At 40.9% G+C, this 22338-nt stretch overlaps 1 protein-coding gene across 2 annotated transcripts in view; it reads right to left on the reverse strand.

Annotated features, from left to right (window-relative positions):
- The window catches only part of SPSB4 (splA/ryanodine receptor domain and SOCS box containing 4), a 235164-nt gene that overhangs the window by 114520 nt on the left and 98306 nt on the right, over positions 1 to 22338 (reverse strand). The window contains exons 1-2 of one of the 2 annotated variants that reach the window (XM_082251670.1): positions 16513 to 16693; positions 15244 to 16110 (exon numbers count right to left, since the gene is read on the reverse strand). In XM_082251670.1, coding sequence (XP_082107796.1) covers positions 15244 to 15937 — 694 coding nt within the window. In that variant the 5' untranslated portion in view covers positions 15938 to 16110; positions 16513 to 16693. Of the gene's footprint in view, positions 1 to 15243; positions 16111 to 16512; positions 16694 to 22338 lie in introns of those variants that run through there. The other variant, XM_082251669.1, reaches the window with a different exon arrangement.

The raw sequence follows: 22338 nt of genomic DNA on the forward strand, positions 1-22338 counted from the left end.
GTGAAGTTCCTTCTGCACTCCTGTGACCCATTTTCAGCAGACAACTGGCTGAAGCTCGCTGTTGGTTGATGTCACAGAGCCGGTCCAGGCTCAGGAAAGATTGCAAACATATGGTCGGGATCCGCCCACATGCCTGGATCGTCACCCGGCTCAGCCTCTCAGCAAGCCACTGAGAGCCTGAGCCGTCCGCTCTCCACCCCCTCCACCGCCCAGCGCTCCAGTGAGCGCTAGAGAGGCAAAGCAGACAGCAGTGACTGACAGTCACCAGCTCTCTGCTCAGGCAGCTCTGAGAACCAAGCAATCAGCGGTGTTTGATCACTCGGTTCTTAGCCTTAGAGTTGGCAAGGAACAGATTCAGCATCCGACCAATGCTGCATCCATCTAGGTAAGAATAATTCTAAAATAAAACAAATTTCCATACTTCTTGTTTAATCAATTTCAGTGGCCAGAATACATTATTATTCTGACCAATTAAATTAATAAAAACGCCCAAGCGCTTGAAACGCCCAAACAGGTTTACAACAACAGAGCGTTAGAAGCGTTTTTGATGCGGCTTTTCTCCTGCTAGTAGAGAGGTGTTCAGGAAAGCTTCGCAAATGCCCAGTGTGCATGAGGCTTGAAGGACGAAAAGGTAGAAGTAGAAGAAGGTTGGGGGTAAGCTTGACTTTCAAAGAAGAGTCAAGATTGACATAAATGTTCAGCTGACTACCATTCTTGATCTACTAATTGTTTTGACGTGCAGATTTCACTAAAGATAACCTCCACTTTTTATTCATTTTTTATATGCATGGTCTGATTTGTCCAGGTACAGGGGCTGACTGACAACTTTTGGCCCAGGGGGCAAGTACAAACCAGAGGCCCATGGTGCAACGACTCCCAATCCTCCTTCTGACCCCCATTATAAGCTGAAGCCTTGCTCCAGATACTTTCTACTTACCAGCTGAATCCGAGTTCCCGACCTGGCCAGCAGGGGGAGGTTGGGGAGAGCTGGGACAGCTCAGTTGGGGGCTGGCTGGGGCAGAAGAGTCTCCAGTGGGGCATGGAACCAGCCTCTGCTCAGACACAGTTTACACCAGCCTTACAGCATCCATGCTGGGGGGGGGGGGGGGGGGAAGCGTGCACTTTGTCCTTGTCTTCAACCCACACTCAGTAGGTCAGCTACAGGGACTTTTTACTTCTCTTCGACAGGAATCCTTTAGGCATGTCTGTGGCAGAAGCACTGCAGCCTTTTTTACAGGGCATCAGAGCAGCCCAGGGGGCAATTGCGGCCCTCCCCCCTGGCCCAGTCCTCCCCTGTCCAGGTAGGTGACAACTTTACTTTAAAGGGTAAATAAAATAATTTTAAATACATGAGAACATGATGAATGCACAGGGAAAACATGAATAAGGTGGATGTGAGCTTCAGAGGTCCCCTCCCTCCTCTTATCACATGTGACAGGAATACTGCTTGCAGTAATGGAACTGACAAGACTGTGAAAGTCCATTGAGAATTATTAAGAGACGTCATATATAGCCAGATGTCCTATTTATATGGTGTAACAGTATGCTAATGGATAAGAACACTTAAAAGAAATCAGAAAACTCTCTAAATAGATGTCTAAATGGAGATACGAATGACGGTGTGACTTCCTACTGTCTACTTCAAACCATGATATTCTGGCGTGGAGCTTCATGACTCCATTAAAGCTTGAACACAGAAACAGTATCTATGTGCTAATACACCAGAGGCTACATGAGAGGCTGCAGCTAAAAATAAAAAGGTTCTACAGGGACTGGGGTTTTATTCAGTGCGCAGAGTACACTCCAAGGCAAGACATCACACGAGTCTACTACTGCTCCTATCTTGTATAGTCATTCCAGCTATTTCAATCCTTCTCTTTGGCTCACTATGCATTTTAAAATATTCACAACTAGAATAAGCAAGCATAATTGCAACAATTGGCATGGGATACAGTGTGACTGATCCTGACCCCAAAGTTGGGTTGAGGTTGAGCAAAAAAGATCTTTCTACATACTGGGAAATTTCATGCAAATTGCATGTTTCCTTTTCCATAGAAATAGGAAATGAATTATTCCTTGCAAAAGCACCATGTGAAAATGATCAGGAACAATATTTATTGTCCACGTAGGGTTTAGATTTATTATAACACATATATTTCCGTTTTCTGCTGTATTAATCTTTTAAATTCCAATAATGGACAAGTAGATTTGTCTAGCCATTAAAGCGTATCAAAACCCATAAAAAATGCAAGGACTGGTACTCTGAATTATTTTATATTTTTGTTCTTTGGTTTAGATACCTTTACTTTAAATATTTTTTGCATAATGCATTCATTGAGAAAATGCAAAGTGTACTTTGAATGGTACCCATTCCAAGCGTTGGACTTCCTGGCAACCACTCGGCATGGGATCCAAAAGACAGCGGCAATCACTGTAGTAGTGATGAATACTACAGTGATTTTCAGCCTCCACAGGGATCCCAAAAGTATAACACATGCATACTCACCTTGGTCCCAGCTGGACCAATGTTAACTATGAAAAATTATACATTACTAAACTTCAGCTTTAAAGGAAATGTATACCATTTAAACTGATATTCTATGTTATTTTCATGTAACCAGTAGAATTTTGTTAGAAAAAATTAATTTTCGGAATGTTTGTTCAATTTCTCTAAAAGTTATTGAGGTCAAATAAATGATCATTTTTTTCCCAAACTGATGTGGAAATTGGAAAAAGGATTGAAAATGTTTAACAAATTGAATTTGTTAAACATTTTCAATCCTGGGAATAACTGGGAATGTGGTTTTCACATTTGGAAAAATTTGCATCTCAAAAATGTAGAATTAAAAACACTGGCATGGCAATCAAGTCAAATTTGTCAGTTTTCTTATTAAATTTATCACATTCATAGGGCTACTATTGAACGCTCTGAGGAGCTAAAATATTTTTTTAGATCTCAGGGAACAATTACTAAAACCAATTCATTGGGGTTAAATGGCAAAACTGCTATTTAAGCCACGTAAACACGGGCCAAATATCGTCCGAAATCACCCGGTACAGTAGAAATCAGCTGACATTCAGCCCGTGTGTACGGGGGCTTGTCCTACAAAACCTGATCTCATGACTGGCTTCTGTCGAACGAGAATGCTGGAGAACCAATGGCTGCAAGCGCTGGCAAGGTGGGTGGGAGGCGGGGTAGTCTGGTGAGGTCCCCCTATCAAAACACGATAGCACAACAGGGAGATTTCTATACGAACATTGCATAGCCAGTACAGACGCTTCCTCAAGTTTTTTTTTTCGAAAAGAAAACTTATTGTGTGTACCAGGCATTACAATGGTGGTCAGAATGTCACCCTTACAGATAGTTAAAAAGATAATAAGGGTCATGCTAGTGGCTTTGCTAAGGTATATACATCTTTGCTAAGTATATACATCTTTCTTGCACAGGTTAGGCAGCACAGGTGTTAGGAGGTGGGAGGGAGCATTTTTAAGACTAGCTGGCCATAGATGGATCAAAATTTAGTTGGCTCAGTAGGGATCAGCTGAATTTCGATCTATGTGTGGCTGCTTCCATTCAACAGAAGACAATCTAATGTCAGACGCGTTTTTGTTTGATTAACCGTTGGATAGATTTTCCATCCTGTCCTGGCTCCTCACTGCAGGTAAAACATATACCATCCCTTGTTTCCCTAAATGCAGTAGAAGTTGAAAAAAGGAGGTTGGATTTCTCCGGTAAAGCTCACAAGAGATATAATATATATATGTGGTGATTTAGCCCCCTCTGGCAACCGCCCAATACTGAAATATCAATTAGTTAGGGTTGACCCTATAATGCTAGATATACATCAACTACAGCTTATATTGGTCTCAATGTCACATAACATCCAATAGAGAACTGCTACTAATGATTTTTCACTACAAACTTTTTAAAGATATTTATTTTTTTTTACTGTCAACCACTTTCAAGATAAAAAGACTACTGGCTGTCCGGCATTTAACTGGTACTCAAATGACAGATTTGGATCATTTTTTTTCAACTGTTCAACGAATCAACTTTCATTGTTCCGTTAAAACACTTTGTAAAAATGACAGCAGTTAAAAGTTTACATTTTTATTGCTTTAGCTGAAATTGATGCTGCTGTTGAATGATCATTCCAATTAGATCTGATATTCAGTTCTGCATATATGCTAGCAGATTTCAGTGCCTGTCATTAGTTTCCGCCAGGGGCTCCAGCTGAAAATTCTCTCTGTAGACTTTCCATCTCTGCTACTGTATAATATGCAGGTTTAATCTTCCTGCTGCATTTCTTGTAGAATAAAAATAACAGGGAAAAAATGTTTATAATGATTATAGAACATGTTGCATTTTTTCTGTTTGAAAAGCACCAAAAAGGACATGTCCCCAATTGAGATGAAGAAAACAAAGACGGAAAAAATGCACTGGAATGCATCAAAAATCCAACACGGAATGCATCAAAAACGCACATGCGGAAATACATCCAGAATGAAGAAATTGTGCTGTAAACTGGCTCTTTGAGAATTGTAGGTATATAAATTAAGCTAGAATATTTGAGTAATTTAACGTGTTGCGCTACATATATATATATTTATAAAACAAAAATTATAAACTCAGTGAAAATGAATAAATCAATAGATGCACACAAATGTGGATTAAAGAAAAATTCCCTAAGGCCCCTTTTACACATATGGATCGTTGATGGATAAAAAATGGACAACAATGCATTCCAATGGTAAAAACGGATGTAAATGGATTATCGTCCATTTACATTAGTTTTCATCTGCTTCAGTGTACATCTGTTTCTTTGAATGTATGAAAGCCCCCGTTATTGCATGAAAAAATGGCTCTGGGACTCAAGTGGTTAAGGAGATGTAACAAAATGGATGAAAAACGGATGACAAAAGGATGAAAAACCGATGTAAATTTCATCCGTTTCTTCTTTGAAAAAAAGAGAATGAACTGATCAAACGAACGGTACGCATGTTTGAAAGTGGCCTATAATAAAAGTCTTTGAATGTGGGAAAACAAAGTGCCCAAAAAAATAGGTGATCCATCACCTTCACCCGAAATGATAAGGTATAAGATTACCAGATGGACATGACCCTCTAACTAACACAGATGGTAGATGCCACTGATGCACCTCTGTAATGATAACCTGGTTGTCACCTCCTGCGGTCATCCAGGTCCCTGCCTTCTCCAAAACAAAGAAAGCCCAAAATGGATCCACCAACTTCAACCAAAATGAAAAGGTATAAGCTTATCAGATGGACATGAACAACTAACTAACACAGATGGTAGATGCCACTGATGCACCTCTATCATGATAACCTGGCCGTCACCTCCTGCGGTCATCCGGTTCCCTGACTTCTCCAAAACAAAGAAAGTGTTTTAAATAAGGCTTTCTACACTATGTGGGGTGTTCTTTACCCTCTTTCTCCTTGAGCCTTGTGGTGCAGTTTATTGAAGGTAGGGGACTCTTTAGTTAGAAGGTCATGTCCATCCAGTAAGCTTATACCATATCATTTCGGGTGAAGGTGATGAATCCTTTTTGGGCACTTTCTGTTTTCGAGAAAAAGTCACTGTTTTTTGCCCCATTCCAATACTTCTTATTATATTGGGGAATTTTTGATTAATCCACATTTGTGTGCATCTATTGATTTATTCATTCTCACTGAGTTTATACTTTTTTCTTGCATGAATATATATATAGTGAATTTAGGTTTGTGTATATAAGGTGATATCCCTTATTGTGCTTGCTGCTAAATTTTGTTTGCAGATTTTTATTTTTTTACATGTGTGTGGTTTATTTATTGTACATGCATAATTTGCCTTAAAGCTAAACCCCAGCAGCTATAAAGCACATACTGTACATTAATGTAGCTCTATATTAGTACATCCTTATATGCATTTTTAACGGCAGCTAGTGAAAGTAACTTAATTTGACTTGGTACGCTTTACAGCAAATTGTTATACTGTAGCACTCCAACTAGGAGATAAAAACAGCACTGGTGATCAATCAGGGGTGCTACATGCAAATCTATTGACAAATAAGCATGCTGAAATGTGAAGAAAACAGTGTTAGCAGAGGGTGATCCCATCAGTCTTCTGCTACTCTTTCACTATGTCATCGGAAGGCTGGAGGTGGAGATAGGGCAGCACTGTATTCCTGTAAATAAAAGATGTCATCCACCAAGCTGTGCTATGGTCAACTATAAGCGATGTACCTTTAATTTAGTCCTAACAATCCTGTCCAGCGATACATCAGCTTTTAGCATTTGTATATTGGCGCTGGTAGGTTCCAGCACTGATAGTAATGCCGTACTCTAATGGTCCCCATAGATGGCTCACATTTGGCTGATTCCTGCTGAAGAGACTGAAATTCAAGCCATGGGTAGCCCTGCAAGCACTACCTGGCTTAACAAAAGAGATGATTTAAGGACTAATTCAAGCAATGTGTGGTGACAGAAGTTTTACTGCAATGTAAAACATCTGTCACCACAAGGACACACAGGAAACAATTGTTTCCTATGTTTCTCATTCACATTGCAACGCAGTTTGAGGCTGTGCTGCAGTGTGGTGCAATAAAATGCAAACATGCTGTATTTTATCGCACTGCACCGTAAAGAGTTGAATAGCACTGTTTTTGCAGCGCAGCGCATCGTGCTGCTGTACAGCACCATTACGCCATTAACGAAATGTACATTTTGTACACTTCATATAAAGTTTTTACAAAACAAATCAAAAAAACATAAAAAAGGGATCGTTGTGATGCGCTAAATTGTACAACACACTGCACCCTACTGCAACTGGCAGTTGTCTGGTATGGTGTGAATTTAGCCTAAGGCCTGGTTCACACCAATGCAGGTTGCAGTTGATGTGTTTTGCATTTTTCACACGTTTTTGAGGTGTCTTTAATGCCTTTTTTTTGGTGATTTTGCATTTTTGGGAGGTGTCTACTGTCTTGTGGGAGAAACCAGCAAAAACGCAGCAGAAAAGGATCAAAAAAGCAAGCACTGCATGTTTGATACGTTTCTGTTGTGTTTCCATTGAAGTGTTTGGAGCCAAAAGCACAACCTGCTGCAGGAAAAAAAAGTTCCTGACCCTTTCCAAAAAACACCGGTGGAAAACGCGACCCATAGGAAACCATGTTAAATGGACTCTAGTGTGCATCTGCAAACCTGAAAACGCCCTGAAAAAAGTATAGGTGTGAACCAAGCCTAAAACTTCTGCTGTTGTGGTGGATAGGAGAATGGGTAGATTTTATCTCATTCAGCCCATAAATTGAATATTAGAAGTTCAAGCGGTCTTTACACTAACCCTCCCTGTAATCCTACTAGTAAGGCTAGGTAGGCCAAATGATAAAAACAAACAGTTTCTACCATCCTTAACAACAATGTGGATGGAGGAAACCCCCCTACCAGGACATTGTATTCTGATAGCAGCAGAATACACTGATCACTCCCTGCAGCCGCTGATCGGAAAATTTTCCAGCATGTCCCTCATACAGAAGTCGAATAAAGAAAGAACTTTAGTTGAGCATGGAAAGACACCAGCTGATCGAAAGTTGGCTGGTTCCTGCATGACCAGCCAAATATTGACCAGTATATGACCAATTTTTCTCTCTTCTAGTGATTGCGTCACTCCTGCACTAGAATCCTCTGACCCAAAGACTATACACCTTGGTGCTTAAGATACCAGTGCTACCAGTGCCAGACTCTCTTATTTCGTGTTTTCATACTCACTACTAAAAATAATGATCATTATTGTAAGTAACAATCATTATAGCTTAGTATAATGCTTATAGTTATCACATATCTAGGATAAAAAAAAGGTAGGAGTATTCAAACATCCAGAACCCACCCTGGATGCACTCTGACCCAAAGACTCTAAAGTATAGTCTTTGGATCCTCCAAAGTATAGTCTTTGGATCCTCTGACCCAAAGACTACGGTGCTTAAGATACCAGTGTTACCAGTGCCAGACAAAGGTAGGAGTATTCAAACATCCAGAACCCACCCTGGATGCACTCTGACCCAAAGACTCTAAAGTATAGTCTTTGGATCCTCCAAAGTATAGTCTTTGGATCCTCTGACCCAAAGACTATGGTGCTTAAGATACCAGTGTTACCAGTGCCAGACAAAGGTAGGAGTATTCAAACATCCAGAACCCACTCTGGATGCACTCTGACCAAAAGACGCTAAAGTATAGTCTTTAGATCCTCCAAACTATATTTTTTGGATCCTCTGACCCAAAGACTATACTCCTTGGTGCTTAAGATACCAGTGTTACCAGTGCCAGACTCTCTTATTTCGTGTTTTCATACTCACTACTAAAAATAATGATCATTATTGTAAGTAACAATCATTATAGCTTAGTATAATGCTTATAGTTATCACATATCTAGGATAAAAAAAAGGTAGGAGTATTCAAACATCCAGAACCCACCCTGGATGCACTCTGACCCAAAGACTCTAAAGTATAGTCTTTGGATCCTCCAAAGTATAGTCTTTGGATCCTCTGACCCAAAGACTATGGTGCTTAAGATACCAGTGTTACCAGTGCCAGACTCTCTTATTTCGTGTTTTCATACTCACTACTAAAAATAATGATCACTATTGTAAGTAACAATCATTATAGCGTAGTTTAATGCTTACAGTTATCACATATTTAGGTTAAAAAAAAAAAAAAAAAAGGGTAGGAGTATTCAAACATCCAGAACCCACCCTTAACTATATTATCAACTCTGGAGGCACTGACCATGCATCGTCTATGTATATGTAGTTTAGTCTTCATCTACCAATAACTGTATTAGGGTGCATTCACACCTGCGAATGCACCCATACTCCAGATAGTTGTGAGAACCCAAGTGGTGGTTCCCATGATTGAAAACATTGGGAGGCTTCCGCCGCTAGTCATGGCCATTCGCGTTTGATTGCTGCATGAGTGTTTACATGCAAGTGGCCACAACTAGCTGCAGGTTTCAGCAGCTTCCCATTGCTTCCAATGGAGCTGCCTCCCTCAGCTAGTCACAGGAACTCCCATCTAATCGGAGTGTGGGTGCATTCACAGGTGTGAATGCAATTCAGGAGGCACAAGTGATCATTAAAATTGAAAGATACCTACTCATATATAAAAGGCCTGAATGCCAGAATGTGTGCATGATGGGGCCACCTTCCAGAACATGTCTATTGTCCTAATAGTAGGGCATTCTTGTACTGCCAAGTCAAACATCCTTCTTGGAGAGCCAGGGCTGAAGGCAGCCTTCCAAACAGCACACATTTACACTTCCACAGCAATCAGCCCTGCTGGGAAATGCAGAGTAAACAAGCAGGGATAATTCACTTGTTAAATCAATCAACCTATCTGCTGGCCCAGGGTTATTATTCAGGTGCACGACTGGTTATTTCCAGTCTTTCTCAGACATAAATAATAGATGTACATCAGCCAGGCTGTGTAGATCTCTTACACTGAGGATAGTGCAAACTAACCAGGTCTGATAACAGGATGGGGACATTAACAAGCAATGCAGTTTTAAACCACTCTATATTATCTGCAATATACAGTTCTAGAATTATGAATGTATCGTTGACACAAGGACATAAAACAATAATTAGCAGGAATCTGCCTAGTATGCAGTGCCGGGATTAAGTCATCCATTGCCTAGGCAAAGATGCCCAACCGTGCCCCCACACCCCTCCCCCATTCATGATGTGCAAGCTTAGGGGATTCTACGCCCAGCAGTCACTCGCTTATCAAAATCACTGCCGATGTCAGCAAGGAAGGCACCTTCATCTCTACAGTAAACCAGTGGTTTACTGTGACTCAAAAACTGCTTCCAGAACCATTTTGAGGCGCTTGTGAAGTGCTTTTTAGGCGCTTTTGAGGCGTTTCCCATTCATTTAAATGGAGAATGGTATTTTTGAGGCACTTTTTTTAGCTCCAAAGATGCTGCTCGCAGGATTTTTTTTTCACCACCCCGCCAACGCACGGCCCCAGTGTGAAAGCATTTATTGATTTTAATGGGAATATGTTTTCGTGAGCATTTCAGGTGCTTTTTTTTTTTTAGCACCAAAGTGAAAGGACCCTTAAGCCTTGTACACGCGTGTCGAAATTCGGCAGGGAATTTTTGTCTGACGACCGATCTGCCGATTTTCGGCTTGTTAGTATGATTATAAAAAGAATAGTAGCGCAAAAAGTCAATATGATATGACTCAGAGTGTAAAATCAGTAAAACAGTAAGCATACAAAGATAGTGCTTCATTAACACTCTAAATAGGGTGCAAAGTCCTTATAATGTCCATAGAACATCCAGGAAATCGTGATGATATTACTGGATCACCTTTCAACCACCACCAAGTGTCACACCGAGAGGTCAGTAGAAGTGGCAACTCACCAAATGTAGTTGCTCAAGTGTTCTCACACAGGAGCAAAATAAGCAGGGTTCATAAGCTGAAGTGGCAGGTGTGCCTGAAGAAACGTGGACTATTCACCACTGCTGCATACACATTAAAGACCTCCTTCTCATAGACTCCCCTCGGTTAAATAGTATCATGTAAAGAAGAATGGCTCCTGTAAAATTCCTTTCTCTGAGTCCTCCGACAGTCGCCGCCGCCTCTAAGTCATCACTGTTGGGTATTGACTTCCGCTCCGCAGGAGTGGCACCGGTGTCCTGCTCCAGGAGGAAAAAAGCGGCGGAGCGGAAGTCAATACCCAACAGTGATGACTTAGAGGCGGCGGCGACTGTCGGAGGACTCAGAGAAAGGAATTTTACAGGAGCCATTCTTCTTTACATGATACCATTTAACCGAGGGGAGTCTATGAGAAGGAGGTCTTTAATGTGTATGCAGCAGTGGTGAATAGTCCAGGTTTCTTCAGGCACACCTGCCACTTCAGCTTATGAACCCTGCTTATTTTGCTCCTGTGTGAGAACACTTGAGCAACTACATTTGGTGAGTTGCCACTTCTACTGACCTCTCGGTGTGACACTTGGTGGTGGTTGAAAGGTGATCCAGTAATATCATCACGATTTCCTGGATGTTCTATGGACATTATAAGGACTTTGCACCCTATTTAGAGTGTTAATGAAGCACTATCTTTGAATGCTTACTGTTTTACTGATTTTACACTCTGAGTCATATCATATTGACTTTTTGCGCTACTATTCTTTTTATATATGTACTTTCAAATATTTTTCGTTATTTGGTGAAGTAGCAGCAGTTCATATATTTTAGCAGTTAATCAACTGACTCCTCCAAAAAGCGCAGAGATATCTTGCTTGACAGCTTGTGTCCAGGTATATATTTTATTTGTTAGTATGATGCTTCCGACAACCGACTCCGACCGAAAAAATCTGGTGTGCAGGCTATAAAATTTTTGTCCGCCGTCAAAAACACGGCCGATTTTCGTGCAGTCAGTACAGATCTCAACAGGGAAAAATCTTATGAGCAAGTCTGGGCATGCTCAGAGAAGAAAGAAAACAAAGAAAGCAAACCAACACATGACATAACTTCTGAAATAGAATTTTGTTGGGCGAGAAAATTTGTGTGCAGTCTAGGCACATTCCAACCAACAAAACACCACTCTGGACAAAAGACAGACGATCGGTTGGCCAATAATCGTTGCGTGTGTACTAGGCTTTACTCTCCTGCATCTTGGATTCCTTGAGCTGAACAGTTTCTATTTGACCCGTTTAGTCGTGGACAGCATAAGAACAGTCATTTGAAGGGACTTATATGCTTTTTTACTATTTTCAGATATTCCATTTCAAGTTTTATTTAGTGCTACACTATATTTTATATTGTGCACCTACTTTTTTGACGTTAAGTGCAGCATCTCTGTAGAAATTGTATCTTATTTACAATGGTAGGTCTAAGGTAGTCTGTTTTAGGTTTCCAAGAAAATGAAAGGGAAAAAAAAATCTCTCCAGAACACTTCAGCTCTCAGGAATTTTGTTTACTGGCAAAGCAAAACCAAAAAAAAAAAAAAAAAAACCACCTTGGTAGGCGCACATTTTGCTGGTCGCTGCCTCCACATTATTGAGCAACCTGACAGGGTTAAAGTCAGGGAGAGCGAGCCACACAGATGTCAACATTCTGCTGACTTGCTAAATGTTCTTATCCTGCTACAGAGAGCATTGTGTACTAACAGCAGGAGAGCTGACAAAATGCTGTATGTAGTGCGTGAGTGGGACTAATGTACTTTCTAAGAACAGGCTTATGTGTGCCATTGTATTCCTCTGTTCTCAGTGTGTAAAGTTGGCGGTGTGCTTCCTGCGGTTACACAATATTGTACGGTATATGACGAACATATTCTGACACAATGTACGAATGGCTGAGACTTCTTGCTCTATCGCATTTTCTATTAGTGGTTTTACAACAATGAGGATTATGATGATAATCATATTAGAAGTAGAATTTTTTTTTGCGCAGCTGAGTCAGTTCCGTTTCGTGACTATTTAGGGGAGCAAAGTACATGTGTTTCCACTGACCACAACAGACAACGCTCCAAAAAAATATTTGGCAGCTTCCTATGCATGACTGGTTGTTTGAAGACTATGAGTTCTTTAGGTGTTTATCTACTAAAGTGTTCAAGCTTATCATATAACAAGTGTATATCTAGCTATTATTCTTATGTTTTTATACGGTGTATACGTTTGTATACGGTGGGGAACAATTAGAAACTCTATTGGGGTATTACAGCATTCCAGGGCTACAATAGAGAGATTTCACCTCAATTACTGTTATGTTACAACCAGACAGGAAATGCGGAGAAATTTCCATCAGCAACATAGAGGGAATTACATTGAGGGAGGCTAGATCCCTATTCTGTTTTGTCTGATAAAACAAATGTCACTTTGACAGTAAATGAGGGTACATTTTTCTAACAGAACTCAGATAACAGTAACAACCCAACAGGAGTTCTAAACGTCTCCTTTTTTTTCCAAAACGAATAACATATTATTTATGGGCCCATTTACGCTGGTCTTGTCCACTACGTTTTAACCCATGTTATGTCGTGTTTTTTATCCATCGTGATACGGCAGCCCATTCATTGGAATGGACTGCCTAGTATAATACAAAGGACCTAAAACTGTACCTGCTGTATTATTTTGTATCAAAGCACACTGCAATGCATAAGTATAAAACTCACAACATATGCTTTCTGTAATTATACACAGAAAAGACTAGATAAAAAATATAAAATATCAGTATTACCCACTGAATTAAATATTATATGAGAATAGAAGTAAAGATCACATATTTGATTTTCCTTTGAAGCATTATAGCCTCAGGCTGGGTTCACACTTATGCAAATTGGATGCCGTCTTCCCCGCTTCCAATTCACATGACAGGAGATTGTGACTGGCTCTCAATGGAGCCGGTTCACACACCTCTGGGGCGGCTGCAGTCCGTACTGGGAAAGGGATCTGTGCATCTTCTGGTCTGTTTCAGGTCAGAATTCAGGCAAAATGTCTGACCTGATTCTCACCTGAAATGGAGAAAAGGGACGCACCAGACCCCCTGCTGTGAGCCGCGGCCGTAGCTAGTGTGAACCCAGACCTGCTCCAGTGAGAGGAGTCAGCATGTGTCTCTTCATTTCACATTGTAAAACATGATTGTTTGGGTGACCTAGGTATTTACGTTTATAACTGAAACTTGACCTAAAGACACCTTCAGATGGTTGGATTGTGCCCACTGATCTGATTGTCCTTTGATATATATATATAGCTTGCTTAGCTCTAGCCACAGACAGAAGACAATGGTTCAAAGAGTGCACATATTTATGCATTTTACAGGCCAATGTTTTTTCCAATCCATCTCCAATGAGATCAATGAGTGAGCATGTTTGCACAAGTTGGAGATAACCTACAGACAGGGCTCAAAATTTCAAGTCCTGAGCTACTAGCCAGGCCTTAAGGGTTACTCGCCACTACTTGCCCCACCTAACCCCTACCCTGCCCCGCCCCTAAATGCGTCCTCAAAAATTTTTATAAAATGTTTTTGCATTTATGTTAAATGTTTTTGCATGACTGCAGAAGTTGCACAAATAAATATTAATAACAACAGTGTGATTGTATGTGCGTTTTACCTGGATTTTAGGTGCACTTCTATTGAATTCTATTACACAGTGCATTTTCTGAAGCCGCATCAAAGATGCAGCATGCAGGACTTTAAAACGCTTTCATGAAACGCACTTTGTAATAGAAATTCAATAGAAATGCACCTAAAATCCAGGTAAAACGCACATACAATTACACTGGCCAAACCACAGTTCACCAGTTATTAGGGATAAGAAAGTGAATAGGGGGGGGGGGGGGGGTCTGGGTTGTAATAATATATGTTAATGAAGAGCAGAGTGAAGGACTGTAGAGAAAGTGCTAAGGCTGTATTTTTGGACAGGACAGGGTCAGCTAAATGGCTGCTTGGAATGCTCAGAGCTGGGACCAGAGGCTGCAGGACATACAGTACAGATTTATGGAGAGGACAGCTGAAAGATAGAAGTATATGAAGGGTTAATGTGAACAGAGGAGTACAAGAATCGCTGCTGACTTACGATTGTGCAGGGAAGATAAAGACAAGTGCTAGGAGACATACAAAGTGAAAGTAACCTGGCCGAGTAGAACAAACCAACAGGAGAGGGGATCTTGGAAGGAGAGAAGTGATTAACGGCTGCAGAAGAGATAAGTGGCTGGAACGGAGGAGTCCAGAAATCATGCATTGTGCTGCTGCAATAACAGGAGGGAGAATGACATTCACTCCTGTCAGGCAGGTGAAGGCAGAAGCTCCTAGTGCGCCCCCCTCATCACAGATATGGACACTGCCCACCCCTGCACGTCCAGACAGTGTTCTGTTTCTTCCTCTCCTTGCTCGCATTCAATCATTTTTCACTCGCAAAATGCGAGCAGGCGAGTGAAAAATTTGAGGGCTGCTACAGACATTCAATTTATAGGCAATCTCACCCTTAAATTCTGAGCACTCTACATTTACAACTGCAGCATTGCTCAATCTTCAGAGGAATTTTAAAATAAATGTTCATCTGTATTTGTACCGTATTTTATATTCTCCATCTTTAAGCCATACAATGCTTACAATGTCACAGTGACCTCACTTACATTGTAAATACCACATAACATGTGAAATGATACACTGTATCATAAGACAAGCTGTACAGACTATCAAACATAAATTTTCTATAAGCAAGATGAAACATGAATGTAATACTTACGATCAAGTCCATTGATGTATCGCATTGTAATTTCACAGTGACCCCATACAGCGCTAACAATAGGATAAAGTTTTTTCCCTTTGAGTCCTCTGAAGGCAACTCCTAAATATTGTCCATCGACTATGAAGCTAAGAGTTCCCTCATCCATATCTAACACTACCAGCAAGGAGTCTGGGAGTACAAATGATTCATCAGGTTCTAAAAAGGCTGGATATGTAACACCAGGTTGGTTTTTACAGTTATAATAAAGTTTATTTCGTCCTAGGTCCCAGCCCCAAGACTCGCTATTGCTTCCTACCAGTGAAGTATATCCAACAGAATGTAAAGGGGAATCAGCAGTTGCTACCCCAACAACAGCATGGGTTCCTCTTTGCCTGGTGGGCCAATGAATCTGCCAAACATGAAGGCCCCTTGTATAGCCAACTTTCCCTCGGATGCAGTCTGTACTTTGTGCAACTGGGTGTCGATGGAATGTCAGTCGGTCGTCCTCTTTCACAAAAATATTCAAAGACCGATCCTCATTATTCCATGCATGCTTATACTGAACATCCAAAGTGGCCATAGGCATGTCCAACAGCATATCTAATCGTGCAGGCTTGCAAAAGTCTGGACCCCTCAGTTCTCGCTTGACTGGTCTGTAAGGTGGATCCCGCACATCCACAGACTTGATGCTCCCTGAGATCTTTTGACCCATTTCTTGTCTGTGGGCTAACAAAAAAGGGGGAAGGGTAAGGGAAAGGGAAGGTATTCCTGTGTTTCCTTCTGTTACCTCATGAACACATTTTATCTGGAAACCCCATTACTTGTCCACTTGCAGCCGTCTTTGGGAGACCTGTAGCAGAATGTTACTCTTCTCAGACTGGATTCCTGTAAGAAAGAAGCAGAATATATTAGATCCCAATGAAACGGCAGAGGAGGGATTACACACAAAAATGCAGATCAATAACCTCAGCCTTGGACTACATGTTCCTAAACAGTGTTTATCTTAAAAAAAACTATCATCATTTGTTGGACATTGCTTCATTCTCCTTTTACGGCACATTATTTCCAATGCTGTCATTCATTTAGTGCTTTGTCTAGAAAGGCCGGAAAGAAGAGATATAAAGTAGATTTTCGCACATAGCTCAATGTAAAAAGCTAGTACTTTTTAACATTAGCTGGACAGGATCTAAGAATGTTTTGCTGTACATCTAGTAATGAAAATTGACATTGTTTAAAGAAAAGGCATGTCAGCAAAAGTTTTGCCCAGAAGGGCATGTTCTAGAATACCTTAAACTGCCAGTCACGAGAGACTATGCAACTTTGCTAAGACTTCAGAGGCCTCTTCTTGAAATGCACATACATAACTCCATACATTTCCTTGCCATCAGCTGTGGATGACAGTTACACTCATCCTGGACAGACTCTGACTAAGTGAACGAGTGTCCGGAAAACAAAATGTGCCTGAGAATGTACAGAGCGCACAGTGTGCTTCAACAGACAATAACTTCCTCTGATTCATAATGGGATACAGACAAACAGCGCTTTCCTTCCCTCCACCCCTCCACATCAGTCTAGCCAAAGCCTCGCCTTTGAATGTCAGAACATTATTCACATACTTCTAACTAACGGTTCTGCACTGGAGATCAGAGAACACATATTTCTGGTACAGTGTCAGATAAAATATCCTCCTTATACATTCTGAACTGCAGTCCTTAAAGGGGTATTTGAATAGTCTATACTCAACAAAACCGGGGAATAAAGCAAGCACCGCAAACCAATAAATCATTACAATTACTGTTCGAACACCTAAAGTTAGATAACATCAGCACAATCGATAGTTGCTGGAATAAAGGCTAAGGCAGCTGTTTTCAACCAGGATGCCAAGGCACCCTGGAGTGCCTTCAAGTTTCTTCAAGTGTGTCTTGGCAAAATGCCCAAAAATTGCCCTGAAGCCTGCCTTGTGGTTACACAAGGCCACATGTTTTTATTGTACAGTATTAGAGCCTTCCAGCCACCAGTGTCCTAAACACCACTGACATCATCTTTTGCTAAGGAGAACGTTGGGCACCTGCACAGCATCCTTTTTCAGCCCTTCCCTGCTCCTCCCCATTAGCATTGGGGTCAGGTCAGCTGAATGAGGGAGGAAAGGGAAAAGAGAAACACTCGAATACTTAGTCAGTACCATTGTGTTTGCTTTAAAAAAATAAATAAATCACTTCTAACGTTGAGTTACATTTTATAATGGGGTGCCTCAAGATTTTGCATAATTTAAAAGGTTCCTTGTCTCAAAAAACGATGAAAAACACTGGGCTAAGAGAGTACTGTGTATATTTTAGTCCTGTTATCAAGGAGAAACTTCTGAAATGATAACAACAATAAAGCAGATTTTTTATTTATAACATGAGAACAATTTTCTAAATGTGTTTCCAGAACATAGTCTATAAAGTTTGCTCACTTTAAAGCCCCCAAGGAAAGTGAATTCCATCTGTTGTCCCTATATTGCCTATTGCATCTATGTTGTAATTTGTTTTATTATTTTATTTTTTATTTTATTTATATCTCTGGACATTTTTGGGTACATTTTTCAATAAAACTGTATGAAGGAGGTAGTGGGCCTGTTGTTGAAAGTAGTCACAAAACTCTTTGTATCTTGGGCAGCGTACAATGATCTCTATTCTCTTGTTATAAAGACTATATGGTTTTATTGTAAATCAACAGTGAAAGTAGACAGTATACTGGCTCCAACAGCCAAAAAATAAACACAAGGTATGAATCCTATAATGGGGGTTGGGGGGGGGGGGGGGGGAATCTAGGGTAACATGGCCCAATAATACATACCTACATACATACATACATACATACAAACATCAATGGCTGCGAGCAAAACTACAGATGAAGGTGTTGATTAGCTGTTTTGCACATGCAGGGAAAGATAACAGGTTAACCCAGTGGTGGACAAATTAATATGGAATTGTGGAGTCAATCTGTCCAATTCAGAAGCCAGATGGGATTTTTCTTTTTTTTTTTTAAGGAGCCCGCTCCACTGACAACAGCTAAGAGAAAACCTTAAAACGTAAACACTAGCTGTAATTTTTAAGGGGCATCAGCTACCTAACTCTTGTCTAGCCCTTGGTTAACTTAACTACTGCCTTTCCCAGTTACACATACATAATTTCCTTTCACTTTGCTGTCACTCTGGAAGCAAAGAGGGGATCTTGTGTAAACTACAAGTCAAACTTAGACCTTACATTGGGCTAAAGAGTCTCTATCCGTTAATGTGACAGTGCTGGGTATTGGGTGTCCTACTAGCCAAACACCAAGTGCCAGCTGTGAGAGAAAAGGGAGTGGCCGCATGCTCCCCATAGGGGTAAGTACCAGGTATTTCTCTTTGATTTGTATTGCCTAACGTAATGGTGGTGGTGCAAAGAGAAAGTAAGTATATGCAAATAGGAAGACCGGTAGCTACCTGGGCTAGTTGCTTTGCTCTGTATAGCCAATTTAAAGGTTCAGTTTAAACACCATGTGGTAATATAGCTCTTTATTTTTGGACTGATTCCTAGTTCTCAGTTCTGAAGACCTACGTAAATACAACAAACTTGTGCGGAGCCAACTTTAAGTGGCCCATATGTATGACAACCGGACACTGAAGCATTAGCATATTTAGGTGATCCAACAGCATATTTCCAAATGAATGCCTTGACAAACTGAAACTATAAAGTACAGTATATGTGTAATCTTCCCATGCGCCAGTGTCCCCAATTGACGCTAGGATTTCCATTGTATTGATTATTGCTTAAAGTAGTTCTAAAGCCTTAAGGTTTTTCACCTTAATGCATTCTATTCATTAAGTTTAAATACCTTCTGTGCTGCAGCAGTCCCCCCAGACCCCCCTTTTCCCTTACAGAAGCCTATCCGATCCAGCGATGTGCATGAGCAGCTCCCACCACTGTCTCTCTCCTCATTTGACAGATTGATATCAAATCTGGTGTAACGGGAACAGGGGACAGAGCCGAGTCCTGCCATCTGTGTCAATGGATGCAGCAGCTGGACTCGGGAGCGAAAACGCACGGGTGCCCCCAGGGAAATCGGCTTTCCCTAGCAGCACCCGATGAGAAGGGGTCTGGAGTGCTGGGAGGGGGGGGGGGGACCCAGAAGAAGAACAGAGCAGGTAAGTATAGGCATGTTTGTTATTTTTTTAAATGAGGGTTTAGCAACACTTAAAGCCCATCACTTGAAAAAGTACATGAGCTTCTTTTGGGGCAGAGTTGCCCGTTTTGCCTCAATAGACATAGGGCTCTTTCACGCGGCCACTCCGCTTGTCCGCAAATCATCCTATTTTTTTGCGGATGATTTGCGGACATAATGTAAGTCAATGGCACTGCGGATGTCAGCGGAATACCATCCGCTGACATCCGATTTTCTTCCTTTCAGTTCTGTTCCGTTTTTTGGAACGGAACAGAACCCTATTTTTTCATCCGTGTAAAAAACGGAAAGGAAGGAAAATAGGATGTCAGCGGTGTCATCCGCTGACATCCGCAATGCCATAGACTTACATTATGTCCGCATATCATCCGCAAACGGATGGGATGATATGCGGGCACACGGAGCGGATGACACAAATGTCATCCGCTCCGTGAAAAAAAAAAAGTCCCGCAGCGGACTAAAGCAGCGGAGCGGCCGTCTGAAAGAGCCCTTAAATGAGAACACCTGGAAAACAAGCGAAAACCCATGTAATGCATTTTTTTTGTTTAGTAACTAAATTTCCAATGACTACAAATAAAATCATGCATGCAAAAACACCACTTTAAAAACACAGCAAATACAACCAAAGATGCTCAGGTCAAGTGTGAATGGGGTCTTATTTTGTTAAGTTATTATATGTGTGTACTCAAACTAATAAAGAAAAACGAGTGCTGAGATTAATTTATACAACATGGCAGTTTGCACATTTCAGAACAGAAAAAAAGCTGTGTGCACTTTGATTTCTTATGGGCCGGGCAGACAGTGTCAGCAATCCTGGATTTCTAACACTGGTTTGTTATGTACCATACATGGGGGGAGTGTGAGTCACTGTATAAGCATTACAGACAAGAACATAAAACATCATTTGTAACACTAAACTAAAGGTTTGCAAATCATCAGCAGACATTTACATCATATGCCATCACAGCATTTCAAAACCACCAAGGTTAACGGTTGTGTTTTTCTAACCAAGAAAACAGACTGTACTGTGTACTGTATGTACTGTATTTTTCTTGCTGTTTAATTAAGTTTTGTTACATCTGCTGGGCTTGCTTGTGTCACTTTCATCTCCTTTTATTACATTATCTGATTAAACATGCTTTGTGTATCTGTTTGACATAATGGAACAGCTGGAGAGGTTCAGAGCTTCCAACCATTATATTTGAACTCATGTACTTAAAACATATCTGAGCCCCTAAACAAAAATGAATATATATGGAAATAAGCTTACAAGTCATTAGATGAGGTGGCTGCAACACTTTTTTCAGACGTTTAATTAGATGTGTTTTCATTTGGTAATCCTGCAAATAAAACACTTCCTGACCCTGATAGGCCCTGACCCTAGTCCATAGACCCATAGGACCCTCGCTCCTTCCTCACATTAACAGGATTTGTGGGATCCTACTTTTCCCCACTATGGAGGCCTGTACTCACAGCACCTCAGTAAACAAGCCTGAACTCTAGAATACCAGACTCGCACTTACCACCTTCTCACTACAAGATGGTAAGTCTGAATATCTGGGAAACACAGTATGTTACAATACTAAGCATGCAGCCATTAGAAGGACCATGTTCGCCCACATGGGTGCCCTGTGAATACCCATGCAGGCCGTCCCATTTAGCAGACACAATTTCACACATGTGTGGGTGCTGGTGTGTTCCCGTACTCACACTGTCTGCATTTAGGAACACACACCTTCCTGCACCCACATTCACATGGACGCTAAATTGGGAGTAGCTACTGTCTGTGCAGCCACTGCATCCCAACTGACATGAATAGTAATGCACTGAACACCTACGCATCTTATGTGGGCAAACACTGCCCTTTACACGTGCATGCGCTTTAGTGGGCAAATAGCCTAAAAATGAAATTTAGTAAGCTAAAGGTATGTGGGGCTTCTTGTCCCACTCCGAGTTTTATTCTTCCCCAACCATAGACCTATATCCAAGGGCTCCTAAATTTTCTTGAACAAACAATCATAATGCCAAGTCACAGTACAGCTTTTAGATTGGAATTTGTGCTTTTTCTTTTCATAGAAAAATATGTCTCCAAAAAGAGTACTAGATTCATGGCACAGGATCCTTCCAAAACATTCATCTGCCAAATAGGAGAATATTTTCCATAGTGAGCATACCGTGCTGACAAAACATCGACTCCATCCAATATCCAGCTCAACAGTATGAAGATTACCTTGCCCTCCATAAGACAAAATTTCATTCCACACAATATCTTCTGCGTGGTAGACTAAAATATGTAGCTTATGGGGGCTGTCTGAGGTTGCCAGAAAACCAAAGTGGAAGTAGTGTGCCCATTCTTCCAAGTCATCGAGATCACATATTCTTTCATGACTAGCTGAATATTTTTTCCTCTGATCAGGCTAACCAAATTCCTCATCATGTTATTGAACAATCTACAATTCCCAGATCTAGTTCTATAAATGTACAATTGGTCTTCACTTTCCGACAAAGGTCACCAGGACTGAAAACAATAGTTAAATCTCCCCAGTGGGAACGTAAACAGCAAGGTTGTAACACTTTCTCACAAATATAAAATAAAATTTAAAAAAATGTTTGCCTTTACTGTATATACACGCCAGAAAATCATACCCACTTTAAAGCGGAACTTCACCTAAAAAGGGATGTTGCACTTTACCACCTCCCCTGCCCCCCTCCTTTAACACTTTTGACAATTTTTTTTTTTCTGGGAGCAGGTACCTAGTTTTGACAGTTATCTGATCCCACTTCTGCTTTGATCGCTTCGGCGGATTGGGACTGATGTAAATGTATAATAAAAATGTAAAGCGCTGAGTAACTTGATAGCACAATATAAGTACCTGTAATAAATAAATAATAGTCTGGTGTTAATGGACC

This window comes from Pelophylax lessonae (assembly GCF_965119305.1).
Source record: "Pelophylax lessonae genome assembly, chromosome: 3".
NCBI classification, from domain to species: domain Eukaryota; kingdom Metazoa; phylum Chordata; class Amphibia; order Anura; family Ranidae; genus Pelophylax; species Pelophylax lessonae.